Source organism: Trichechus manatus, unplaced genomic scaffold (genome assembly GCF_000243295.1).
Source record: "Trichechus manatus latirostris isolate Lorelei unplaced genomic scaffold, TriManLat1.0 scaffold00207, whole genome shotgun sequence".
Classification (NCBI taxonomy): domain Eukaryota; kingdom Metazoa; phylum Chordata; class Mammalia; order Sirenia; family Trichechidae; genus Trichechus; species Trichechus manatus.
Window position 1 is genome coordinate 999,007 of NW_004444143.1, and position 22,922 is coordinate 1,021,928.

A 22,922-nucleotide genomic window follows, 5' to 3' on the forward strand; every position below is an offset into this window, starting at 1 on the left:
GGCGGGCACGGTGGCAACCAAGACCCTGGCCACCAGGGAAAGGCGGGCTGACAGAATGCTGATTTTTGCAAAATTCTACCTTTGGATCCAGCCGCGCCTGGATGCACAGCTGCTCCTCCCTTTTCTGTTCAAGCTAGAGGGCACGTGTGCTGTTCCTGGCCCCCAAAGGAGCCCACCTAATGAGGGCCGGGAAGGTGGGCTCACCAGCAAACTTGATAGCCGTGATGGAGGAGGAGTGGTCGTCCAGGGTCTGCTCCAGGTTGTAGTTCTTCTCCACGTTCAGCACGTGGATCAGCCGGTCCCGGCTCGCTGAGGCCAGCAGGGTCAGCCCTGCAAGTGGAGAGGACGGGTCTAGACAAGCGTGCTCAGATGCTTGGCCTCCAACCAAGCAGTGGGACCCAGCTTTCCAGTCCTTGCAGAAGGGGACTTCAGTTCCAGAATGGCAGCCGACTTGTCCCAAACCTGCCAGGGCCACTCCCCCTGCTCTGCGGTCTTTCCCTGGTATCTCACATCCCCCGCCACCAGTTCAGGGGGCTGAGTCTTGGCCTAGACACGCTGCCCCCTGCTCACACCCATGGCAGATGTCCCTAACCGAGTCCAGTGCTCTTTCCTGCTGAGCACCCCTGGGCGGGCTGCAGGAAGCCCTGCCAGCCTCTCAGCCTCTCCGAAACCACCGCCCTCCGTCCAAGCACTGCCCACGCGGGCCTGCTTCAGGCAGCGTCCAGGCCCCACGGAACCCACGGGCCTGTTTCCTTTGCTACTGGGCCTTCCCTGCTGGCCCCTCAGGCGGTAGCCACCCTGGTCACCTGGCACGTCTGAGGCCTAACAGGTGTGCTGAGCAGAGAGATTCAAAGAAACTCGACAGGTGGAGGATGGAAGAAGGGAAAAGGAGGTGGAAATGGCGTTCAGTGTCTGCTTCTCCAGGACACGGCTCCAGCTTGTTACACTCCTGCCAGAAATGTGCTGTTCAAGTGGAATCACGAGGGAGACAGACAAGTCCAAACTGAGGGAAATTCTACAGATGGCTGGCCTGCAGAGAGCCGAAGACGTGAAGAGAAACTAAGGCTGCAGAAACGTTCCAGAATAAAGGCGACTAAAGAACCATGACAGCTGAACTGTGAAGCTGGACTAGAGAAACAGGTGCCGTAAAGAACACCACTGACACCCAATAAAACCGGGATGTGGGCCACAGGACAGATGGCGGTGTCGTGTCAAAGCAAAATTTCCCAAACTCGGTAAGTTAATGGATGGCCTCATTCCTAGGAAATGCTCACTGAAGTATTTCGGGGTGAAGGGGCATCACGCTTGCACCTTAAACAATTCAGCAAAAGAGAAAAAATAGTAATGTTTTTGCTATTATGTTATTACACATACGCGCGTGCGCGTGTAGACGCGTCACGCATACACACGCTCTCACATACACGGAGCGTGACACACAGGGAAGGCAGATCACACCACACGTACAGTCACAGGGCCAGACAGGACTTCAATGACAAAAGCTTGAGGAATCTGGGGGAAGGCTATGGTGGTGTTCATTGTAATATTCTGGCAACTTTTCTGTAGGCTTCAGACTTTTTTCGAAATGATACGTTTCATTAAAAACTTCTATTAATCTGTCTTGCCCAGCAGAAGATGAGCTCATTCATACATTCGTTCACTCCACATTCACTTCTTCAGCTTGGGCACTGTAAGGGTTCTGGGGACCAGCAGTGAACAAGTCAGACCAAGTGCCGCCTGCAAGTGTCTTGCTTTCTGGAGTCCTGGCCATCCAGGTCCCAGGGTCCTTATTAAACACAGGACTCTCAGCTGTCACCCATAGTCCTGCCAGATGCCAACTACCCCTGTGTGGGGAACCATTTCCCTGCCCCCGCCCCCCGGGGCTCACCTGTCTCAGGCTTGGAGTACTCCAGGCACAGCACCTCAGCGTCATGGGCCTCCACCTTGAGCAGCTCATCCATGAAGTGCAGCTCGTGGATCCTGGGAGACAGATGCTGCCTGCTGTACCCCGCCCAGAGCTCCACGCCCTGCCCTGGGAACTCCCCCTCAAGCAGCCAGGTGGGTGATATGAGGGCTCTCCAAGCTGCCCAACCACACCTTCTCATCTGGAAGCCTGCCATTCCCAAGGGAGCAGTGCTGAGCCTGGCAGCACCTCGGTGGGCACCCAGCCCCTGTGTTTCCATGGGCCAGAACACAGCCCCATAGAAGCTCCGCCACCAGGGATGTAGGACCGTCCTCTGGGGGGATGGGTTAGGGCAGCCTGTATCAGAGGTGGTCCCTGGGGATGGGGGTGGGCTCGGAGGTCACACTAGAGGATAAGACCCGCAGGTGGGCATGTGTGATTCTGATCTCTTGTTCTTAGTCTCAGATCTAGACTTTCTTCATTCTCTCCAAATGAAGTCAGTCAGCACGTGAGCCAGGACTGAAGAAAGAGACGCTCATCCCTGCTCCTCCACTCTCCCCTCGACTTCTGTTGCCCCGTTAACCCATCTAAAACCGAGGCTACTAACCGACTTACAGCGCAGCGTCGTCAGAGGCCGGGGTCAGCGGATACGCATGGTGCTCAGGTCAGTGCCTGGCCTGGGGCAGAGCACTACGCCCACGCAGCCCTCACTGCTGCTCCTGCCACCCACAGCACAGCCCTGGCATGCAGGCAGCCCACGAACGCCTTGGTTTCTCTCACGCAGTGACTTACATCAAGACAGGTGCCCATACTGATTTCCTAGGGAAAACCTGCCCTTTCTGCTCTTCTTGGAACCCGTGTTCCTGGTGCTGGGTGGTGGCTGCCCCTCAAGGCCACATGCTCTCCAGGACCCCCAGCCCCTTCCACCCCTTCCAGCCCCAACCCTCAGGTGGTCACAGCTATCTTTCGTCATCCTAACCCTGGTCCGTGATGGGCGCGCGTCTGCCAGCATATATGGGGCTGTTAACGTCTTGGAAAGCCCCTGCAGGGGGAGCAGCCTGAGCCCTGAAATGCCCCACTCCCCTGGTCCCTCCTCCAGGCCACAGGACTCCCCACACTCCAGCTGGCATCTTCTCTGACGGGTCATGGTGTCACCCAACCTTAGAGTCATGCACGCTTGCCTGTCCACTCTAACACGCTCTGCGGTTTGCACACCCAGCTGCTGAGGTCTGGAAGCGCCTTCCCAGCTGGCGTTCCCAAGGTGGCTGCTTCCTAGACTGTTGCTCACAACCCCCATTCCTGATGGGCAGCTGGAGGGGCCAAAGCCAGGGCTCCTCCCGACCACCCTGAGTACCCGAGCCCAGCTGCGAGGCACGCGCTAGACACCCGCCAGGGCCCACTTGCCTCAGATTTCCACTTCGGTCGCCTGAAGCCAGGTGCTGGCCATCAGGACTGACCTGCATAACGCGCACGCCGGCTTTCACATCCATGGGCGTCCCGTTTTCGCTTCCCCGGTCTGGGAAGTGTGACGTGTCCTGCAGGTGCTGGATGTCATTCTCCACATACACTACCTTCAGAAGGGTCTGCAGGAAGGAGAGGGCTGCAGTCAGTGCCGCCAGGAGCAGCTCCGTGCCTTCCCAACAGCCAGTCCCCCATCTTCATTAGTAACAGAACTCCAGTTTTGAGCTGGGAGCTTTATCACTCAGAATAATAGCTATGATGAGGCTGGACAAATAAATTCTGGCCAATGAGATGTAAAGCAAGCGAGTGCCCTTCTGCTTCCTTGCCTGTCTCACTGCCTGCAACTCAGATGTGATGGCTGGAGCTCCAGAGTCCATCTTGGATCACAAGGACAAGGGCCATACTCTCCAAATGGCAGAACAGAGAGCTGGAAAGCTCTTGGATCTCTAAGGGCTTCCTGTAGCTGCTAAAGCAGTCTGGACTAGTTACCTCCAGATGCTTTGACAAGAGCCCAACTTCTACCTCTCACTTGGTTTCCCTACTGTGTGCAGCCGAACAGAACACACACATCACAGGTGCAGAAGAGACGATGGTAGTGTTGGGTGGACGGGAGAGGGCAGGAAAGGAGCACCTGCTACACACCCTGCATTCAGAGCCTCTTTTGTTCCAGCCACATCGACCTCTTTCAGGTCTTCCGACTCACCAAGCTCTTCCCTACCTCAGGGCCTTTGCACAGGATGTTCCCTGGCCTGGAACACTCTTACTTCCCCTCTTGACTCCTCCCAACCCTCCAAACCTCAGCTGAGTCATCTCTTCCTGCAGGAAGCTGCCCCAATGCTCCCAACAAGATCAGACGACTCTGTTACATATTCTACCAGCACCCTGCAATGTTCCCTCCTGGCACTTATCACACGTGTGATTACATCCTAACTTGTGCAGTTATCAGCTCACTGTCTGCCCCCCCAGTAGGTAGTAGGTGCCACAAAGGTGGGAGAGAGGCCCATCTTAGTCCCTGCTGACTCCCCGGTTTGGTGTGCTGACTCTCAGCAACCAGCGCAGTCCATCTATAGGCATCTGTGTAAATGAACGAGGGATCAGGTCTCAGGTGCCCGGAGAAGCTCCCTAACTGCCCGAGCAATGCCAACCACTTCTTCAGCAAACTGTTTTCCCCGGTTCCCATCATGACTCTCTTCAGGATCCTGCCAGCACCCCTGCCCCAGGTCCCACTGTGTGGCAGCAACCTAGACAGAGGAGGTTCCTGCCTGCTGGCCCAGGAGAGAGCCTCCCCGTGAATTCTGACTCCAGACTTGGGGAGCACTTCTCTGTGGAAAGTGTCAGGCTGCCTGGAGGGCAGGAGTTGTTGGCAGACAGAAGCACAGAGGACAGAGCATGCTACCTCAGCAAACGGGACGGAGGGGGAGAGACAAAAGGGAGGGAGGGAGAGAGACAAGAGGGAGGGAGAGAGAGAGACAAGAGGGAGGGAGGGAGAGAGACAAGAGGGAGGGAGGGAGAGAGACAAGAGGGAGGGAGAGAGAAGTGACCCTCTTTGGTTCTTGGGTCCTGCCCTGCTGAGGTCTAACACCTCAGTTCCACAAGACTCCCCCATGCCCCCATATCCTGGTTTAAGGTAGGTCTTTATTCCTCCTAACAGACAGTCCATAATGAAGCCACTCACATTACTGAAGATGTTTTTCTGCCAGTGAGAGTCAGGGCTGCTATCTGTGTTCCAGAAGCGAATGGTGTTGTCTGAAGAACAAGTCAGAAAAGATCCTGATGGCAGACAAGCTCTCTGATCTTCAAACTCAGGATACACCTACAGTTCTCAGACAAAAAGGCAAAGAGTGATCCATTACAGCCACCTCAGTGAGAGCTTTCTGATATGCTGTTGCATTTGGGTGAAGAAGAGTAAACTGCAGATCAACAAGCATAGTGTGATATCTTCTATATCAAAAAGAAACAAAAAAGGAACACAAATGCTACCATATATTATCCATGTCCCATCTTTAGCCCAGGTCTTAAAACATCCGCACAGATAAATTTTCAAAGAAAATGGGAAGCTCAGTCAAAAATCACTAAGCACAAAAGGAAACAAGATACCATGAGCAAGCAGCAGCAGAAATACCAGCAAAAAGAGTGTAGCAAAGATTTCAAATGTTGGACTTTTAATCAATTGTCTTAAATATGCTGAAAGAGCTAAAGGGAACTGTAGACAAAGAACTAAACCAAACCAGAAGAATAATGTCTTACTAAGTAGAGAATATCAATAAAGAAATAGAAATTATAAAAAGAAATCAAATAGAAATTCTACAGCTGAAGAGTATAATAACTGAAATGAAAAAATTCACTAGAGCAGTTCAACAGCAGATTTGGGCAGGCAGAAAAAAGAATTAGTGAACTTAAAGACAGGACAATTGAAATTATCCAGTCTGAGATGCAGGAAAAAAAAATGAAGAAAGTGAACAGAGATTAAGGGACCTGTGGAGCATCATCAAGCAGAACAACATATGCATTATGGAAGTCCCAGGAGAAGACGGAAAGAAACAGGCAAAAAGAACAACTGAAGAAATAACGAACGAAAACTTTCCAAATTTGATGAAAGACATGAATCTACACATCCAGGAAACTTAACGAACTTCAAGTAGGATAAACTCAAAGAGATCCACACCAAGACATCTTATAATCAAATCATCAAAAGACGAACAAAGAAAGAATCTTGAAGTAGCAAGAGAGAAATCGTCACATCAGAAACAATGGAGGCCAGGTGGAAATAAAAGGACACTAGAAAGTAACTATGAAGAAATAAAGCTCTCTGGTAGGGAGCTATATGGGCAAATATAAAAGCCAGTATTACTTTACTTTCGGTTTGTAACTCCTACTCTTTATTTCTTACATGATTTAAAAGACAAAGCATAAAAATTAATTATAAATCTATGTTATTGGACACACAATGTATAAAGATGTAATCTGTGACAAAAACAACATAAGTGGGAAATGAAGCTGTGCAGGACCAGAGTTTTTGTATGTTATTGAAGTTAAGTTGGTATCAATTCAAGCTAGATTGTTACAAATTCAGGATGTCTAATGTAATCTCCATGGCAACCGTAAAGAAAATTATCTAAAAAATATTCAGAAAAGGAAATAAAAGGATTTAAACCGTTTATTACAAAAACAAAAAAACTAAACAAAAAAGAAGGCAGTAATAGAGAAAATGAGGGACAAAAAAGGTGTAAGACATACAGAAACAAAGACCAAAACTTCAGAAGTAAGCCTTTCACGATCAGTAATTACTTGAAATGTAACGTATTAAAGTTTCCAATCAAAAGTCGGAGAATGGAAGAATGGATAAAGATAAACATGATCCAACTATATGCTGTCTGTAAGAGATTCACTTTAGATCCAAGGAAACAAATAGGAGGAAGGATAGAAAAAGACATTCCATACAAATAGTAACCAAAAGAGAGCACGGGTGGCTATACTAATATCAAACAAAACAGACTTTGAGTCAAAAACTGTTAGAAGAGAGAAAAAAGGACACTGTATATTGATAAAAAGGGTCAATTCATCAAGAAGATAGAACAATTATAAACACTATGCATCAACAACAGAGATCCAAAATATATAATGCAAACACTGAAAAAATCAAAGGAAGAAACAGACAATTCTACAATAAAAGTTGCAGACTTCAATACACCATTTTCAGTAATGGATAGAACAACTAGACAGATCAATAAGGAAAGAGAAAATGTGAACAATACAATGAACCAACCAGAACTGACATATATAAAACACTCCACCCAACAAGAGCAGAAGACACATCCTTCTCAAGTGCACATGGAACATTCTCCAGGATATATCATATATTAGGACACAAAACAAGTCTCTACAAACTTAAAAAAATTGAAATTACACAAAGATCTTCTCCAACCACAACAGAATGAAACTAGATAGAAATCAATAATAGAAGGAAAACTCACAAATATGTGGAAATTAAACAACACAAACTTAAACAGCCAATGCATCAACGAATAAATCCCAAGGGAAATTAGAAAATACTTGGAGATAAATGAAAATGAAAACATATCAAAACTTATGGGATGCAGTGAAAACAGTGTTCAGAGGAAAATTTATAGCTGTAAATAACTAAAAGAGAACTAAATCAATAACTTCACACCTTAAGGAACTAGAAAAAGAAGAGCAAATTAAACCCAAAGCTATGAGAAGGAAGGATGTAATAAAAATTAGAGCACAACCAGATGGTGCCCAGCTACCACCAATGACTGCCCAACAGGGAATGCAATAGAGAGTCCCTGACTGAGCGGGAGAAAAGTGTGGAGCAGAAACCAAATTCATGTAAAAAGACCAGATTTAATGGTCTGACTGAGACCGGAGGAACCCCCAAAGCCATCACCCCTGGAAGCTCTGTAACCCAGAACTAAAACCATTCCCAAAGCTCACTCTTCAGACAAAGATCAGACTGGACTATAAAACATAAAATAATATTTGTGAAGAGTGTGCTTCTTAGTTCAAGCAGATACACGAGACCAAATGTGCAGCTCCTGTCTGGAGGCAGGATGAGAAGGCAGGAAGGGACAGCTGGTTGGATGGACACGGGAAACCTGGGGTAGAAAGAAGGAGTGTGCTGTGACATTATAGGGATTGCAACTAGTGTCACATAACAATACGTGTATAAAATTTTGTATGAGAAATTAACTTGAGCTGTAAACTTTCACCTAAAGTACAATTTAAAAAAAAAACAAAAACTAGAGCACAGATAAATAAAATAGAGAATAGAAAAGCAATAGAGAGAATCAACTAAACCAAAATTCACAAACCTTTAGCTAGACTAAGAAAACAAAGAGAGAAGGTTTAAATTACTACAATTGAGATGAAAGTGGGGAACATTACTACAGACTTCACAGAAATAAAAAGGATTATAAAAGAATACTATGAGCAAGTGTACGCCAACAAACTAGATAACCTAGAAAAAATGGACAAATTCCTAGAAAAACACAAACAACTAAAACTTACTAAAGAAGAAGTAGAAATACTGAAGAGGACTGTATCAAATAAAGAGGCTGAATTAGTAATCAAAAACCTCCCAACTAACAAGAGCCTAGGACCAGATGGCTTCACCGGGGAATTATACCAAACATTTAATGAAGAATTAACACTAGTTTGTCTCAAACTTTCTTAAATAGAGGCAGGAGCAATTCCCCCTACTCATTTTATGAAGTCAGACAAAGACAACACAAGAAAAGAAAATTACAGACCAATATCCCTTATAAATAAATTGTTGTTAGGTGCCATTGAGTCGTTTCCAACTCACAGAGACCCCATGTACAACAGAATGAAACACTGCCCAGTCCTATGCTTTAGCCCATTGCAGCAGCCACTCTCATTGAGGGTCTTCCTCTTTTTCACAGACCCTCTACTTTAGCAAGCAGGATGTCCTTCTCCAGGGACTGATCCTTCCTGATAACATGTTCGAAGTATGTGAGATGTAGTCTCGCCATCCTTGCTTCTAATGAGCATTCTGGTTGTACCTCTTCCAAGACAGATTTGTTCGTTCTTTTGGCAGTCCATGGTATATTCAATATTCTTCGCCAACACCATAATTCAAAGGCATCAATTCTTCAGTATTCCTTATTCATCATCCAGCTTTCGCACGGATATGATGCAACTGAAAACACCATGGCTTGGGTCAGGCGGACCTTCGTCTTCAAGGTGACATCTTTGCTTTTTCAACACTTTAAAGAGGTCTTTTCAAGCAGATCTGCCCGATGCAACGCATCTTTTGATTTCTTGACTGCTGCCTCCATGGGCGTTGATTGTGGATCCAAGTAAAATGAATTCCTTGACAACTTCCATCTTTTCTCTGTTTATCATGATGTTGCTTATTGGTCCAGTTGTGAGGATCTTTGTTTTCTTTATGTTGAGGTGTAATCCATACTGAAGGCTGTAGTCTTTGATCTTCATCAGTAAGTGCTTCAAGTCCTCTTCACTTTCAGCAAGCAAGGTTGTGTCATCTGCGTAACACAGGTTGTTAATGAGTTTTCCTTCAATCTTGATACCCCGTTCTTCTCTATATAGTCCAGCTTCTCAGATTATCTGCTCAGCATACAGATTGAATAAGTATGGTGAAATGATACAACCCTGACGCACACCTGTCCTGACTTTAAACCACGCAGTATCCCCTTGCTCTGTTCAAACGACTGCCTCTTGATCTATGTGTAAGTTGCTCATGAGCACAATTAAGTGTTCTGTAATTCCCATTCTTCGCAATGTTATCCACATTATTTGTTATGATCTACACAGTCGAATGCCTTTGCACAGTCAATAAAACACAGGTAAACATCTTTCTGGTATTCTCTGCTTTCAGCCAGGATCCATCTGACATCAGCAATGATATCCCTGGTTCTGCATCCTCTTCTGAATCCAGCCTGAATTTCTGACAGTTCCCTGTTGATATACTGCTGCAGCCATTTTTGATTGATCTTCAGCAAAATTTTACTTGATTGTGATATTAATGATATCGTTCGATAATTTCCGCATTTGGGTGGATCACCTTTCTTGGGAATAGGCATAAATATGGATCTCTTCCAGTTGGTTGGCCAGGTAGCTGTCTTCCAAATTTCTTGGTAGAGACAAGGGAGCACTTCCAGTGCTGCACCCATTTGTTGAAACATCTCCATTGGTATTCTGTCAATTCCTGGAGCCTTGTTTTTCACCAGTGCCTTCAGTGCAGCTTGAACTTTTATAAATAAATAGAGATGCAAAAATCTTCAAAAAATACTAGCAAACAAAAGCCAGCAGCATTTTTAAAAGGATTATACACCCAGACCAAATGGGATTTATTCCAGGAATACAAGGGTGGTTCAACACAAGAAAATTAATCAATGTAATACCACAAAGGAAAAACAACAACACATGATCCAAATCCAAACACATTTACCCAATAAAAACAGTCAGGAAATTAGACATAAAAGGGAACTTCCTCAACATGATAAAGGGCATTATGAAAAACCCTCAGCTAACAACATACCCAATGGTGAAAGACTGAAAGCTTCACCCCTAAAATCAGGAACTAGATAAGGATGTGCTCCTTTGCCACTGCTAGTAAATACTGTACTGGAAATTCTAGCCAGAGCAATTAGACAAAAAAGGAAGTGAAAGGCATCCAAGTTGGAAAGTAAAAAGTAAACTATCTTTATTCACAGCTGATGCGATTTTGCATATAGAAATCCTAAACAATGTGGATTGAAACACCAAAAAAACTATTAGAGCTAATAAATGAATTCAGCACAGGTGCAGGATACAAGATCAACACACAGAAGTCAGCTGTATTTCTATACACTAGCAATGAACAATCTGAAAAGGAAATTAAGAAAACAATTCCATTTACACTGGCATCCAAAATAATAAAATACCTAGGAGTAAATTTAACCAAGAAGGTAAAAGATCTGTACGCTGGAAACTCCAAAACATTGCTGAAAGGAATAAAAGTCAAAATAAATGGAAAGACATTGTGTATTCCTGAATCAGAAAAATTAGTATTGTTAAGATGGCAATACTCACCAAAGCAATCTACAAATTCAATGCAATCCCTATTAAAATCCTAGCAGCCTTTTTTGCAGAAATGGAAAAACTGATTCTAAAATTCACATGGAATTGCAAGGAACCCCAAATAGCCAAAACAATATTGAAAAGAACAAAGTTGGCGGGTTCACACTTCCCAATTTCAAAACTTACTACAGTAATTAGAACAGTGTGGTACTGGCATAAGGATAGACGTATTGATCGATGGAATATAGTTGAGAGTCCAGAATTAAACCCATATAATTGTGGTCAACTGATTTTCAACAAGGAGAAAAAAATAGTCTCTGCAGCAAATGGTGCTGGGACAACTGGATATCCACATGCAAAAGAATGAAGTTGGAGCCTTACCTCACACCACATATAAAAATTAATTCAAAATGGATCAAAGACCTAAATTCAAGAGATAAAACCATAAAACTCTTAGAAAACAAGTGTAAATCTTCAAGACTTTGGATTTGACAATGGTTTCTTATATATGACATCAAAGGCAAAAAAAAAAAATAGATAAATTGGTCTTCATCAAAATTAGACTTTTGTGCATGAAAGTACACTATCAAGAAAGTGAAAAGACAACCCACAGAATAGGAAAAAAATACTTGCAAATCATATGTATGATACGGGTCTATTATCCAGAACATATAAAGAACTCTTACAACAAAAGGCAAAGAATCCAATTTAAAAATGGACAAAGTACTTGAATAGGCATGTCTCCAAAAATACACAACTACCAAACCAAAAACCCGTTGCCGTTGAGTCGATTCTGACTCATAGCGACCCTACAGGACAGGGAAGAACTACCCCATAGGGTTTCCAAAGAGCGGCTGGTCAATGTGAACTGCCGACCTTTTGGTTAGCAGCTGAGCTCTTAACCACTGTGCCACCAGGGTTCCATACACAATGACAAAGATGGCCGAAAAGAAAATGAAAAGCCTCTACTCCATTCTTTCTCTTCTTTTGTAACTCTAAACAGAGCCTCAGATGTAGTAGGGTTCAGTAAGTATCTGTTGAAGCAATGGCTGAATGGGTTCCCCAAATTCTGCAGCAGCTTCTTCCCCCAGCTGAGCCCCCAAATGGGGGCTGAGCAGGGGCAGAGCAGGGAGAGAGGGGCTCACCTCCACGTCCCAGACGTAGGAGCTATGGAACAGCTCTGACCACACCTTGCTCACTTTGTTGATGTCCTGGACGTCCCAGATGTAGATGCTGTGATCTTTATACACACAGGACAGCCACTGGTGGGTGGGGTCAAAGGTCAGCGCCACCGTGTCTGGGTAGACTGCTTCTGCCTTCCTGCGGAAGAGGAAGCTAACAAGGCCACAAAGGTCATCAATCACCAGCAATGTGCCTGAGAGCGGTAACCGCCACGTATAATGACCCTCGAGCTGCCTCCTGCCTGGCAATGCCACCCCTCATGATATTTGCAGCCATTCCTCTCTCCCACTCCAACTTCTCCTTCTTCCCTCTTCCTTTGTTTGGCTCCTAATACAGATGTGGCCAACTGGAAACTTCTTTCTGGCATGAGAGAGCATCTGAGTTTTTGACTCCTGTTGACATGTCTCCCCACCTCATCCCACACAACCCAAGTTCCCTTTCTCTCTCTGAGCACGGAAGGATAATGAGCATGCACCTCAGGCCTTGTCTCTCTTGGCCCCACCAACACAGGATCAAATACTCCATGCAGGGCCTGGGGGCCATCTCTCGGCCTGGGCCCTCCTGTACAAAGGCTACAATCTATCAAGCTGCGCTAAGTTCTCATAACCACCACAGAGGCAGGTGCTGGATTTTACAGACAAGAAAACTGAAGCCCAGGGAGGTGCAGTGACCTGCCTTAGGCCACACAGCACACAGCACAAGATGCCCAGCTATTGCAACACACTACCCGCCCTCTCTTTCCTTCATGGATGCCAGCTGGCCTCTCCAGGCTCTCTCCTGGAAAAGGTACCCAGGAGCCAGTGTCCAGCAATTTATAAAGAGGTGGCCCCCAGGCACCCAGTACCACCTGGTTAGACAGCCTCCTCCCTCCCAATAAAACAGGCTTAGAACAAAGAGAAGATATGCCACAGCCCAGCCATTCTGCCCACTCTCAACGTGGCAGCCCGAGAATCTAATACACAGGCCTGATCACATAACACCAATGCCCACTGACCTCAGAATAGACAACAGGCTCCTGCTGACCTCCGTGAATGCTCAAACTTCACATGCTACTGTCTTCTCCCAGCACAGAGGGCTCCGGCCACACAGCCCTGGCTATGCTGCCACACACCAAGCTCCCTGTGCTTCTCTCTGCCTGGGACCCAGCTCTCCCAGCTCTCCCCACAGCTGGCTCCTGCTCCCAAAGAGGCTTCCTGTCAACACAGCCCGACTCCCAGGCCTTTCCTCTCTCCCTCCTGCTTTCTCTCACCAAAGCATTTATGACGATCTGAAATCATCCTATTGGTATACTTGTTTATCACCAAGCTCTCACTAGCCTGTAGACCTTACTGGGGCAGAGATTTTCCTGCCTCATTACAGCTGTACCCTGCTTCCAGCCCAGAGCTGGCACTTAACCAAAACCAAACCAAACTTGTTGCCATCAAGTCGATTCCAACTCATAGCGACTCTACAGGCCAGGTGAGAGCTGCCCCGTAAGGTTTCCAAGAAGCGGCTGGTGGATTGAACTGCCGACCTTTTGGGTAGCATCCTGAGCTCTTAACCACTGCACCACCAGGGCTCTACCTAGTACCTGTTTAATACATGTTTGCCACATGGGTGAATACATTCCATTGTATTTGTGCTCAATTAGAGTTTTTCTTCTTCAAAGCACTTCCCACTATCTGAAATTTTATTTTATTTAACCCTTGGTTTAATGAGCCTTGGTGGCGCAATGGTTAAGTGCTCAACAGCTAACCGAAGGGTTGGAGGTGTGAACCCGCCCAGAGGCTGTGAAGGAGAAAGACATGGCAATGCTCCCGTAAAGATTACAGCCTAGAAAACCCTATGGGGCGTTCTACCCTGTTACATGGGGTCACCGCGAGCCGAGATCGACTTGATGGCGCCTACGACACCTCCCCTGCCCCGCCTGACTTCCCATCCTGGCGCTGGCCTTGTTTGCTCTGCTCACCGCTGCGGTGCCCTGGGCTTCAAACAGTCACTCCTATCTGCAGGCTGGACACACGGGTAGGCAAATATGGACGCGTGGACGGACGCCAGTGGGTGGACGCTGGCTGGGCCCCTCCTCACCTCCCCATCGGGCAGTACCTGGGCTCCAGGCCCTGTGCCACGTCCACCCCGAGGTAGTGAGGCTTGGGCAGGTTGGCGAGGTAGTGCAGACTGTGGGCCTGGAAGATGCGGACTATCCCGTCTGTGCAGCCACAGAAGATGAGTTCCTGGCTGACACAGAGGCAAGAAGACAGGGAGACCTGCGGGGGCAAAAGGGACCGAGTAAACTGGGTTCTTCTTGCGGCCTGGCCCAGGGAAGTGGGGGACTGACAGGGCAGCCTCGGGCCTTGAGAGAAGCCTTAGAGTTCCCTGTGTCTCAGAAGGCCATTCTAGCATGTTTTAAGATTTCTGAAATCGGGATATAGTGTCTACTGTCACTGTCGAGGGCAGGGACGTGAGTTGGGACGGAGCCGTCAATGCTGTCCGTGGAGTCCTGTCACTGCTGTGCGCTGAAATACCTGTTTAGCTGACTGCTGCTTCAGACAGGTCACCTGCAGTAACAGTGCCGAATTTTAGCTGGAATTTTATTCCCTATTGCTTAGAAATGACTTCAGAAAGATTTTATTTCAAAGTAGGACAGAAAAAAGGACATCCAGGAAGGACTTCTCCCAGGACAAGCAGATGGGAGGGGCAGGAAGTGCCAGGCTTCTCAACACGGATTACAGAGCCTCTTCCAAATCTAATGGGACTTTGAGTCATTTCCAACAACCACTCAGGCACTAAACAGCTGTCTGTTGAAGGCTCCTGATGTGCATAAACACTGCCTGAGTTCTAGCAAGAGAAGTCCAGTGAGAAAAAAAATCAAACGAACAGTTTAGCCAGCTGGGGAAGACAGCTAAAACTCAGAACTCTTCCCCACTCCCCCCCCACGCCATCAACCCTACAGGTGACCTCTGGAGGTGAGTCACAAGAGCGTGCCGGGAAAAGGGGCGTAAACCACGACGCTCCTGTCGACAACCAAATGGGCACCCAGTCTCAGAAGGGGAGGACAGCTTGGACTCCAGCCCGCAGACACTGAAGAAGAGCAGTGAGATTATATATTGATAAATCATTCTTTAGTTTAAAATTTTATAAATTTTGTGTAGCCTGTTTTGATTGAAAAATTATTAAATCAATGGTAACTTAGATTTAAATTAAAAAAAAAAAAAAAATGCAGTCTTCTTACAAGCCAAGAGCGTTCAGCCAGGAAGAGAAATGTGAAGTGGATCAAACCATGCTGGGGAAGTCATTGCAACCTTGACCCCCATTACAGGGTTCCAAGCCCCGGGCTACGTGCCTTACACACGCTATTCTCACGTGACCGCCTTACCAACCTGGAAGGCAGAACTCGGAGGACAGAGTCACGCCTCCAGAGTCACGTGAGCAGAATGAGACGTCAACCCAGAGCTTGTGTGGTCAACTACCAGGCAGGGGTGCTGCGGAGCGTCCCTGGAGACGCGCGCTGGGAGGAGTCCCCCACTGACGGTACCTTCAGGTTGATCCACTTTTCCAGCACCCTCTTCTCGTTGAACTGGCAGAGGAGGCCCGAACAGGACACGCAGAAGGTACTACCCGCCATCTGGCCCCGGCCACAGGCCACACCACAGAAGACATTATTATGCAGCTCACCCAGGATGCCCGAGCGCCCCACCAGGGGCACCGTGCCTGTGACCTGCAGGCAGAGCAGGCCACAGTCAGATGCTGCCCACGTGGCTTTGGCCCCCAACAGGGCCACAGACAGGCCTGTCGTGACCAGAGGACACACACAGCTAAACATAAAAATGGAGAAATTCCTCCGAGTGGAGTACAAGGAAAAGAAAACCAGAACAAACACTTCTGGGCACGGGGCTGGAGCAGTGGCCCAGGAAGAAGGCCTGGCCCCTGGGTTGGGGGTCCCGGCAGGGGCTGCGGGTCGGCACCTAGAGAGCAGGCCCGGAAGGAGAAGCCGGACTCCTGAGAGCCCTGGTTACTCCCTGGGGCCAGGCTCAGGCAGCAGGGACAGAAACCCACCTTCGCTTCCGTGGAGGCTTCCAAAAACCAGAACCTCACGTGCCGGTTCCCGACGGTGACAAAGTAGCTGCTGTCCTCTGAGAAGGAGAGGGCCATGACCCTGCAGGACACCTTGTTGGAGGCCACCACAATGTCTTTCTGGAACAATCAGTGCAGACAGGCTCACGTCAGGCCTTTGCCCAGGCTCTGGGTGTCCCCGCTTCCCGGCTCCGAGCCTGCCCTTCTTGGGCCCTCCCAGGGGCTGCTGCACGTGAGGAACTCATTACGTCCCACCTCCAGAGGAGGAGACTGAGCTCTCCCCAGGGGCCACCAGGGACAGAAGGTAGGGACGACACCACCCCCAGCTGCCACAGGCGGAGCGCCTGCTCTGGGTCGTCACAGAGCAGAGCCCTGCACAGGGTCACCCGGGGAGTCATCTCAGCAGTCCTATGGTGGGGGATTCTCCCCTAATCGGCCAGGCTCACAGGGTCACACAGCAAGTTCTAGGCAGAGCCAGGTCTTGATACCACTCTGCCTACTCCCAGCCCCCCGGCTGTTCCCAAGTCCAACCGTGCTGTGCACATCAGACTCGCTGACCCCTCACAACCCAGCAAGACAGATGCTACTATCAGATCCATCTTACAGATGAAGACACAGGCCACTTGCCCAAGGTCACAGCTGGCTGGTATGAAAATAATTATGACAATTGCACTAGTTGAGAGCCTGTGACGTGCCCTAGAATGGGGTGCCTAGAGCAGGGATCACCCGGAGCAGGTGCTCAGCAAACGTTTGCCGAATGCGTGGGCGCTTTACCAACTTATCCCATCTAGTTCTCTGGTGCCCGCAACAGGCTCCCCTGGGAGCTGGCTGCCCCCCTCGCGCCCCAGCGGCTCTCACCTTCCAGTCCCAGACACTGAGCACCATGTCATGCTGGTAGCCCATGGACACGACGTGCTTCAGGTCGGGTGAGAAGGCCACACAGGCCACGCCATACTTGTGGCCCAGCATCTCCGCCACCTGGCTCTTCTCGTCCACGTCCCAGATGCGCACAGCAGGCCGGTGTCCATTCTAGGAAAGCGAGGCCGTTACTGCTGCTAAGCTCTGCACCAGGCAGGGCCGGAGAGGCTCAGGGGGTGCCTGACAGCCACCTCCCTCTGCCACGGGCTTTCCTGGCTGAGGAAGGGGATATTCCAGGGACTCCCCAGCCCAGCTGGGGGCAGGAGAAACGGTCCCAAGACCCCTCCTCCCGCACTCCATCAGGACTATGCACTTACCTCCCCTGTCACTATGTACTTCCCGTCAGGTGAGAAGGCTAGAGCACTCAGAGACTTCCTGGGGCAAGGAAAGGGGTGGGTCACTGGTCCCGCTGATGGTGGGCAGCAATGATGCTCACAGGACTCCGCCCAGCCCTTGTCCCCAAGCCTCGGAGATGGCCAGGAGTGAGTGTGTGCCCTACATGCACTCACCCACAGCCAGAAGGGGAGGCAGCAGCACAGGGAAGTGGGGGAAAAGGAAAGGGCCCCTTCTCCCGAAAACCCCAAATCCCAATGGGTATTCACGGTCTGGGAACCCTCCTTCCCTCTCCCTGTGCAGGACTGCATTCCCTAAGGAACCTCAGGAGTCCTGAGGAATTGGGGTGCAGGCAGGAAACCATACAGATGGGGCTTAACTAGGGAGTGGTGCTGATGAAGGGCCACGGCAGACATCGCCCGAGATGGCCTGTCACGCCTGCTCCACTGCTCATTGCTCAAGGTGCTCTGGGAACTCCGCCAACCACCATATGTGTCTCTCTGACACCCCTGGCTAGACTGCACCAGGGTGGAACAGCCACGGGGGCTCTCTGCGAGTCTGCACCCTCTCAGCAGTGACAGTCACCGTTCCCAGGCCGTGCAGTGCTCCTCTCTCTCCTTTAGTCCTGTTTTTACCCCTGCTCCTTCAGTCTCATAATCGTCTCTCTCACATGAGGAAATCAGTGTGCAGATAACTAAGGAAACGCCTCTGAGCGAGTCTTTGACAACCTCACAGAACATCTATCATCATCATGTCAACCCTCCAGCGGCTTCCACGTTCTCTTCACAGCAGCAGGCAGGTGAGCTGCCTGCCCCATATCCACTCACCCTCCTTCCGTACTGATAACACCCATTGCCGTTGAGTTGATTCCGACTCATAGCAACCCTACAGGACAGAGTAGAACTGTCCCACAGGATTTCCAAGGAGTGGCTGCTGGATGTGAACGCCAACCTTTTGGTTAGCAGCCGAGCTCTTAACCACTATACCAGGGCTTCTCCTTTTTGACAGAACCCGGATTTTAATTAGGATGGCCATGTGCCCAGACAGAGTACTTTCTTACCTCCCTGCAGCTCTACAGGTATGGCTGGCTACATGACTGATTTTGCTTGATGCCCTGTAGTTATGAAAGTATTTAGAGGTGGGGCCAAGATGGCGGAGTAGTCAGACACTTCCAGTGGTCCCTCTTACAACAAAGACCCGAAAAAACAAGCGAATTGATTACATATGACAATCTAGGAGCCCTGTACATCAAAGGCAAAGTTGAGGAATCCGGCTGAGCAGCAGGGAGAGGGAAAGACGGTTCACAAGCAGTGAGGAGTTATCAGACCTGACTCAGCGGGAACCGGCACCCTGCAGGCCAGATCGGCTGGCACAAGCAGTGAGGCAGGCAGTGGTGTTAGGGACGCGTTTTCTACGTCGGGAGAGACCGAGTGGCAGAGAGTCTGCTCAAGCCTCCAGAACCAGTGAGAAGCAGTGCTCAATTGGCAAAATATAAGCATATGCATCTAACCTACCGTGTGGATCTAAAAACACCCTGTTTGGGAAAAACCTCTCTCCCATTTACCCGGCCCCTCCCTGCTTTGCACTGGGTCTTGGGCCAGCTTCAGTGATTGCCATGTCCCCTGGGCTAGAAGTAGGACCTATCATGCGCCCTGAGCCATTCTCCCAGCCTTAGAGAGGGAATAAATTAACAAACAGGGAAAAAATAATCTGCCAGCTCCCCTAAGCTAGGAATTCAGGGCAGGCACAGATCCTTAGGCACAGGCATAAGGGGTCCGCGGACTTTGAATGTCTTTCACCCCTGCATAGACTTTGTGGGCCCATTTCAACAGCATAGGCCCTCATTACCCAGTACAACAGGGTATATACCTGAAGACTAACTTCAACTGTTTCTGCTATACGGTGGAGTGGCAGGTTTGTGACATGTGACACTGCTCTGCCCATTAAGCAGGGTCCTCACCTACTCACATCAGGGGCCTGCGGACTGCTGGCTCCACCCACGCCACCTAGCCACCTGCAACAGAGGTTCAAGGAGAAGTGGTGCCTCCCAGTCCTTACAGCCAACAGTACTGGGTGCCCATAGTCCGGCTGCAAAACCCACCCACCTATGCACTCTAGGAAACAGGGACACGCTCTCCTCCCAGACATTCAGGGGCAACTGTGAGCCCACTGCCTTGCTTAGCATGTAACTCCCTACTGCAGCCAGACACCTGTGCCTACTCCAATCACCCCTGCCCGTGTAGGACTGTAGGTGAGAGCCTGCACCACACACTTGGTGACCAACTACCTGGACACCTGAGCTGAATCCATGCAAGAAAAGTAAATGGACTCCCGGGCTCGCATACCTTGTAACAGACCTAACCAGCTGGTGACAGGACATTAGAGCTTCAAAGGTGCCTTAATCAAACGAGCTCACACGAGCAGCCTATTTGGTCATATCAAAACAAAACAAAACAAGAAGCTAGGATACAGTCAGCAAACATAAAATAAATAAATATAGTAACTTATTAACGGCTCGGAGACAACAGTCAGTATCAAATCACATAAAGAAGCAGACCATGATGGCTTTAGCAAGCTCCCAAAACAAAGAAACAAGAAATCTTCCAGAGGAACAGAACTCCTTGGAATTACCAGAGGTAGAATACAAAAGATTAATACACAGAACTCTTCAAGAGATCAGGAAGGAGATCAGTCAAAACGCAGAACAAGCAGAGGAACACACAAAGCAATAGAGAAAATTCAGAAGATTATAGAAGAGCACAATGACAAATTTAACAGGCTGCAAGAATCCACAGAGAGACAGCAAACAGAAATCCAGAAGATTAACAGTAAAATTTCAGAATTAGACAACTCAATAGAAAGTCATAGGAGCAGAATTGAAGCAATGGAAGTCAGAATTAGTGAGACTGAAGATAAAACACTTGACACCAACTTGAGGAAAAATTAGATAAAAGAATTTTAAAAAATGAAGAAACCATAAGAATTATGTGGGATTCTTTCAAGAGGAATAACCTACGAGTGATTGGAGTACCAGAACGAAGGGGATTAACAGAAAATACAGAGAAAATTGTTGAAGATTCGTTGGCAGAAAACTCCCGATATTGTGAAAGATGAGAAGATATCTATCCAGGATGCTCACTGAACCCCACACAAGGTAGATCCCAAAAGAAAGTCACCAAGACATATTATAATCAAACTTGCCAAAACCAAAGATAAAGAGGGAATTTTAAAAGCGGCTAGGGATAAACGAAAAGTCATCTACAAAGAACAGTTGATAAGACTAAGCTTAGACTACTCAGCAGAAACCATGCAGGCAACAAGGCAACAGGATGACATATATAAAGCCTTGAAGGAAAAAACTGCCAGACAAGAATTATATATCCAGCAAAACTGTTTCTCAAACATGATGGCGAAATTAGGGCATTTCCAGACAAACAGAAGTTTAGAGAATTTGTGAAAACCAAGCCAAAATTAAAAGAAATACTAAAGGGAGTCCTCTGGTTAGAAAAGCAATAACATCAGATAACAACCCAAGACTAGAACACAGGACAGAGCAGCCAGATATCAACCCAGATATAGAAGTCACAAAAATAAATCAAAGCTAAAATGCTGAAAACAGGGGAACAGAGAGATCAATATGCAAAAGACAACATTAAAACAAAAAGGAAAGACAAAACAATGCAGTCATAGATCTTTCATAGGGAGAGGAAGTCAAGGCCGTATGAAGAAATACAAGACTAGTTTAAACTTAGAAAAATAGGCGCACATATTAGGGTAACTACAAAGGAAACTAATAATCCTACACATCAAAATAAAAAACAAGAAAAACGTAAGACTCAGCAAATACAAAATTAACAACAGTGAAAAACACAAAAACGCATTAAGTATTTAGAGGCAAAGGGGCATCAGGTCTGTGACTTATTCTCAAACGGTTCCCAAAAAAATTCACATAGATACAGAAAGAAGACGATCCAACACATGTGGTGAAGCAAAAGTGGGAAACAGGGGTGAAAGATATACAGGCATTCTCTGTACTATTCCTGTAAGTCTGAAGTTATCCCAATGTGAAAAGTTTTAAGATTGACCATGCCCAGACCTCACCCCAGACCAACTGACTTGTCCTTTTCTGGGGGAGAGCCTGGGGGGGCCAGGTGACTGATATGCAGCCAGGGTAAAAGCCCCCCACGGTGGCCGGACCACCTCCTAAGACAGACGTGCTGGCGGCTGAGGATGGCCACCTCCATGCCATCTGCTCCAGGTCAGGGGTACCGACCCCGCTGCCTACAGGGTTCAGGGAGGCGACATGGACAAGAGGGGTTCTGACAGATGCCACCAGTCTCCAGCCCACCACTGTCACAGGGGAGTGCAGTTCCAGGGGCAAGACTTTCTCAGGCTGTCTGAATTTTCGTGTAAAACACTCTAAGCAGCGTCACCTAATCCCAGTCTCTCAAACACACTGCGCTGGCCACCACAAGTCCGTGGACGTCGGGTCTGCAGGTGTTGCCGTAAGGACACTCTCACCACGGGAGGTGGTTTTGACGTTTCCAGAGACGCCACGGCTCAGAAAGGAGGAGCGTCGTGCCTGAGATCACAGGGTCAATAAATACTTGGGACGGGACCAGAACCCCGTGCCGCCTTCACACTGGTGCTGGAACACACAGTCAGGAGGCAAGAATCCAAGAAGCCCCTTCCACAAGAACGTCTGGGCCCCACCTGCCGTATCTTAGCAACCACGAGGGAAGGAGAAAACCCACCCCTTCTCCGTCCACCTGGAGAGCACAGGCCACAGGGGCTGAGCTGAGTTACGCCAAGGAGGGAGTCAGAGTGCCTCCCGGAGGTCAGAATGGTCAGAAACCTACTGGGACCATATCCCCAGGAAGACACGGTGATCTATCAACCCAAGGCAGACAGCCCAGCCGCCAGCCTAGGCCCACTCAGGGCCAAGGGCCTTCCCCAGTAAACTGATGGTGCTGGGAGACTCAGAGTGGGGCTCAGGCTTTGGGCAATAGAGGCTGGCTCCACAGTTGGCCCCTAATCTTCCAGCAAATGCAGAGGGAGATGGGCCTGGGCCCAGCAACCTCACGTCTTCCCTCCTGCCTCCTCGCTGTTCTCTGGGCCTTTATCCTTACGCAGAGATCTTATTAAAACCCAAACCGCATTTGTTCATTCACTCAGGAAACAGGAAGTGCCATCAATGTTCTGCCACTGCTTGAAATGCTGAGGTCACAAAATTGAGCCGTGAGACAACCCCTGCCCTCAGACCGAACGTGGTGGAAGGGAGACAGACGGAGCATCACCAGTGGGGAATTAACACCTCCGACAAGACTAAATTTTGTGGAGAAGTAAACCAGGGGAGACAATGTGCTGGAGCACCATCGGGGTTGGAGGGCAGGGAGACAATGTGCTGGAGCACGGCAGGGGTGGAGGGCAGGGAGACGGTGTGCTGGAGCACGGTCGGGGTGGAGGGCAAGGAGACGGTGTGCTGGAGCACGGTCGGGGTGGAGGGCAGGGA

At 48.5% G+C, this 22,922-nt stretch overlaps 1 protein-coding gene across 1 annotated transcript in view; it reads right to left on the minus strand.

The window, feature by feature from the left end:
• Window positions 1–22,922, minus strand: part of WDR62 (WD repeat domain 62) — a 45,848-nt gene that overhangs the window by 17,404 nt on the left and 5,522 nt on the right. Inside the window, exons 4-13 of the mRNA XM_004388177.1 lie at window positions 17,395–17,452; window positions 17,018–17,188; window positions 16,142–16,279; window positions 15,621–15,803; window positions 14,192–14,352; window positions 12,070–12,259; window positions 5,037–5,174; window positions 3,305–3,483; window positions 1,886–1,977; window positions 205–330 (exon numbers count right to left, since the gene is read on the minus strand). Coding sequence (XP_004388234.1) covers window positions 205–330; window positions 1,886–1,977; window positions 3,305–3,483; window positions 5,037–5,174; window positions 12,070–12,259; window positions 14,192–14,352; window positions 15,621–15,803; window positions 16,142–16,279; window positions 17,018–17,188; window positions 17,395–17,452 — 1,436 coding nt within the window. The remainder of the gene's footprint in view (window positions 1–204; window positions 331–1,885; window positions 1,978–3,304; window positions 3,484–5,036; window positions 5,175–12,069; window positions 12,260–14,191; window positions 14,353–15,620; window positions 15,804–16,141; window positions 16,280–17,017; window positions 17,189–17,394; window positions 17,453–22,922) is intronic.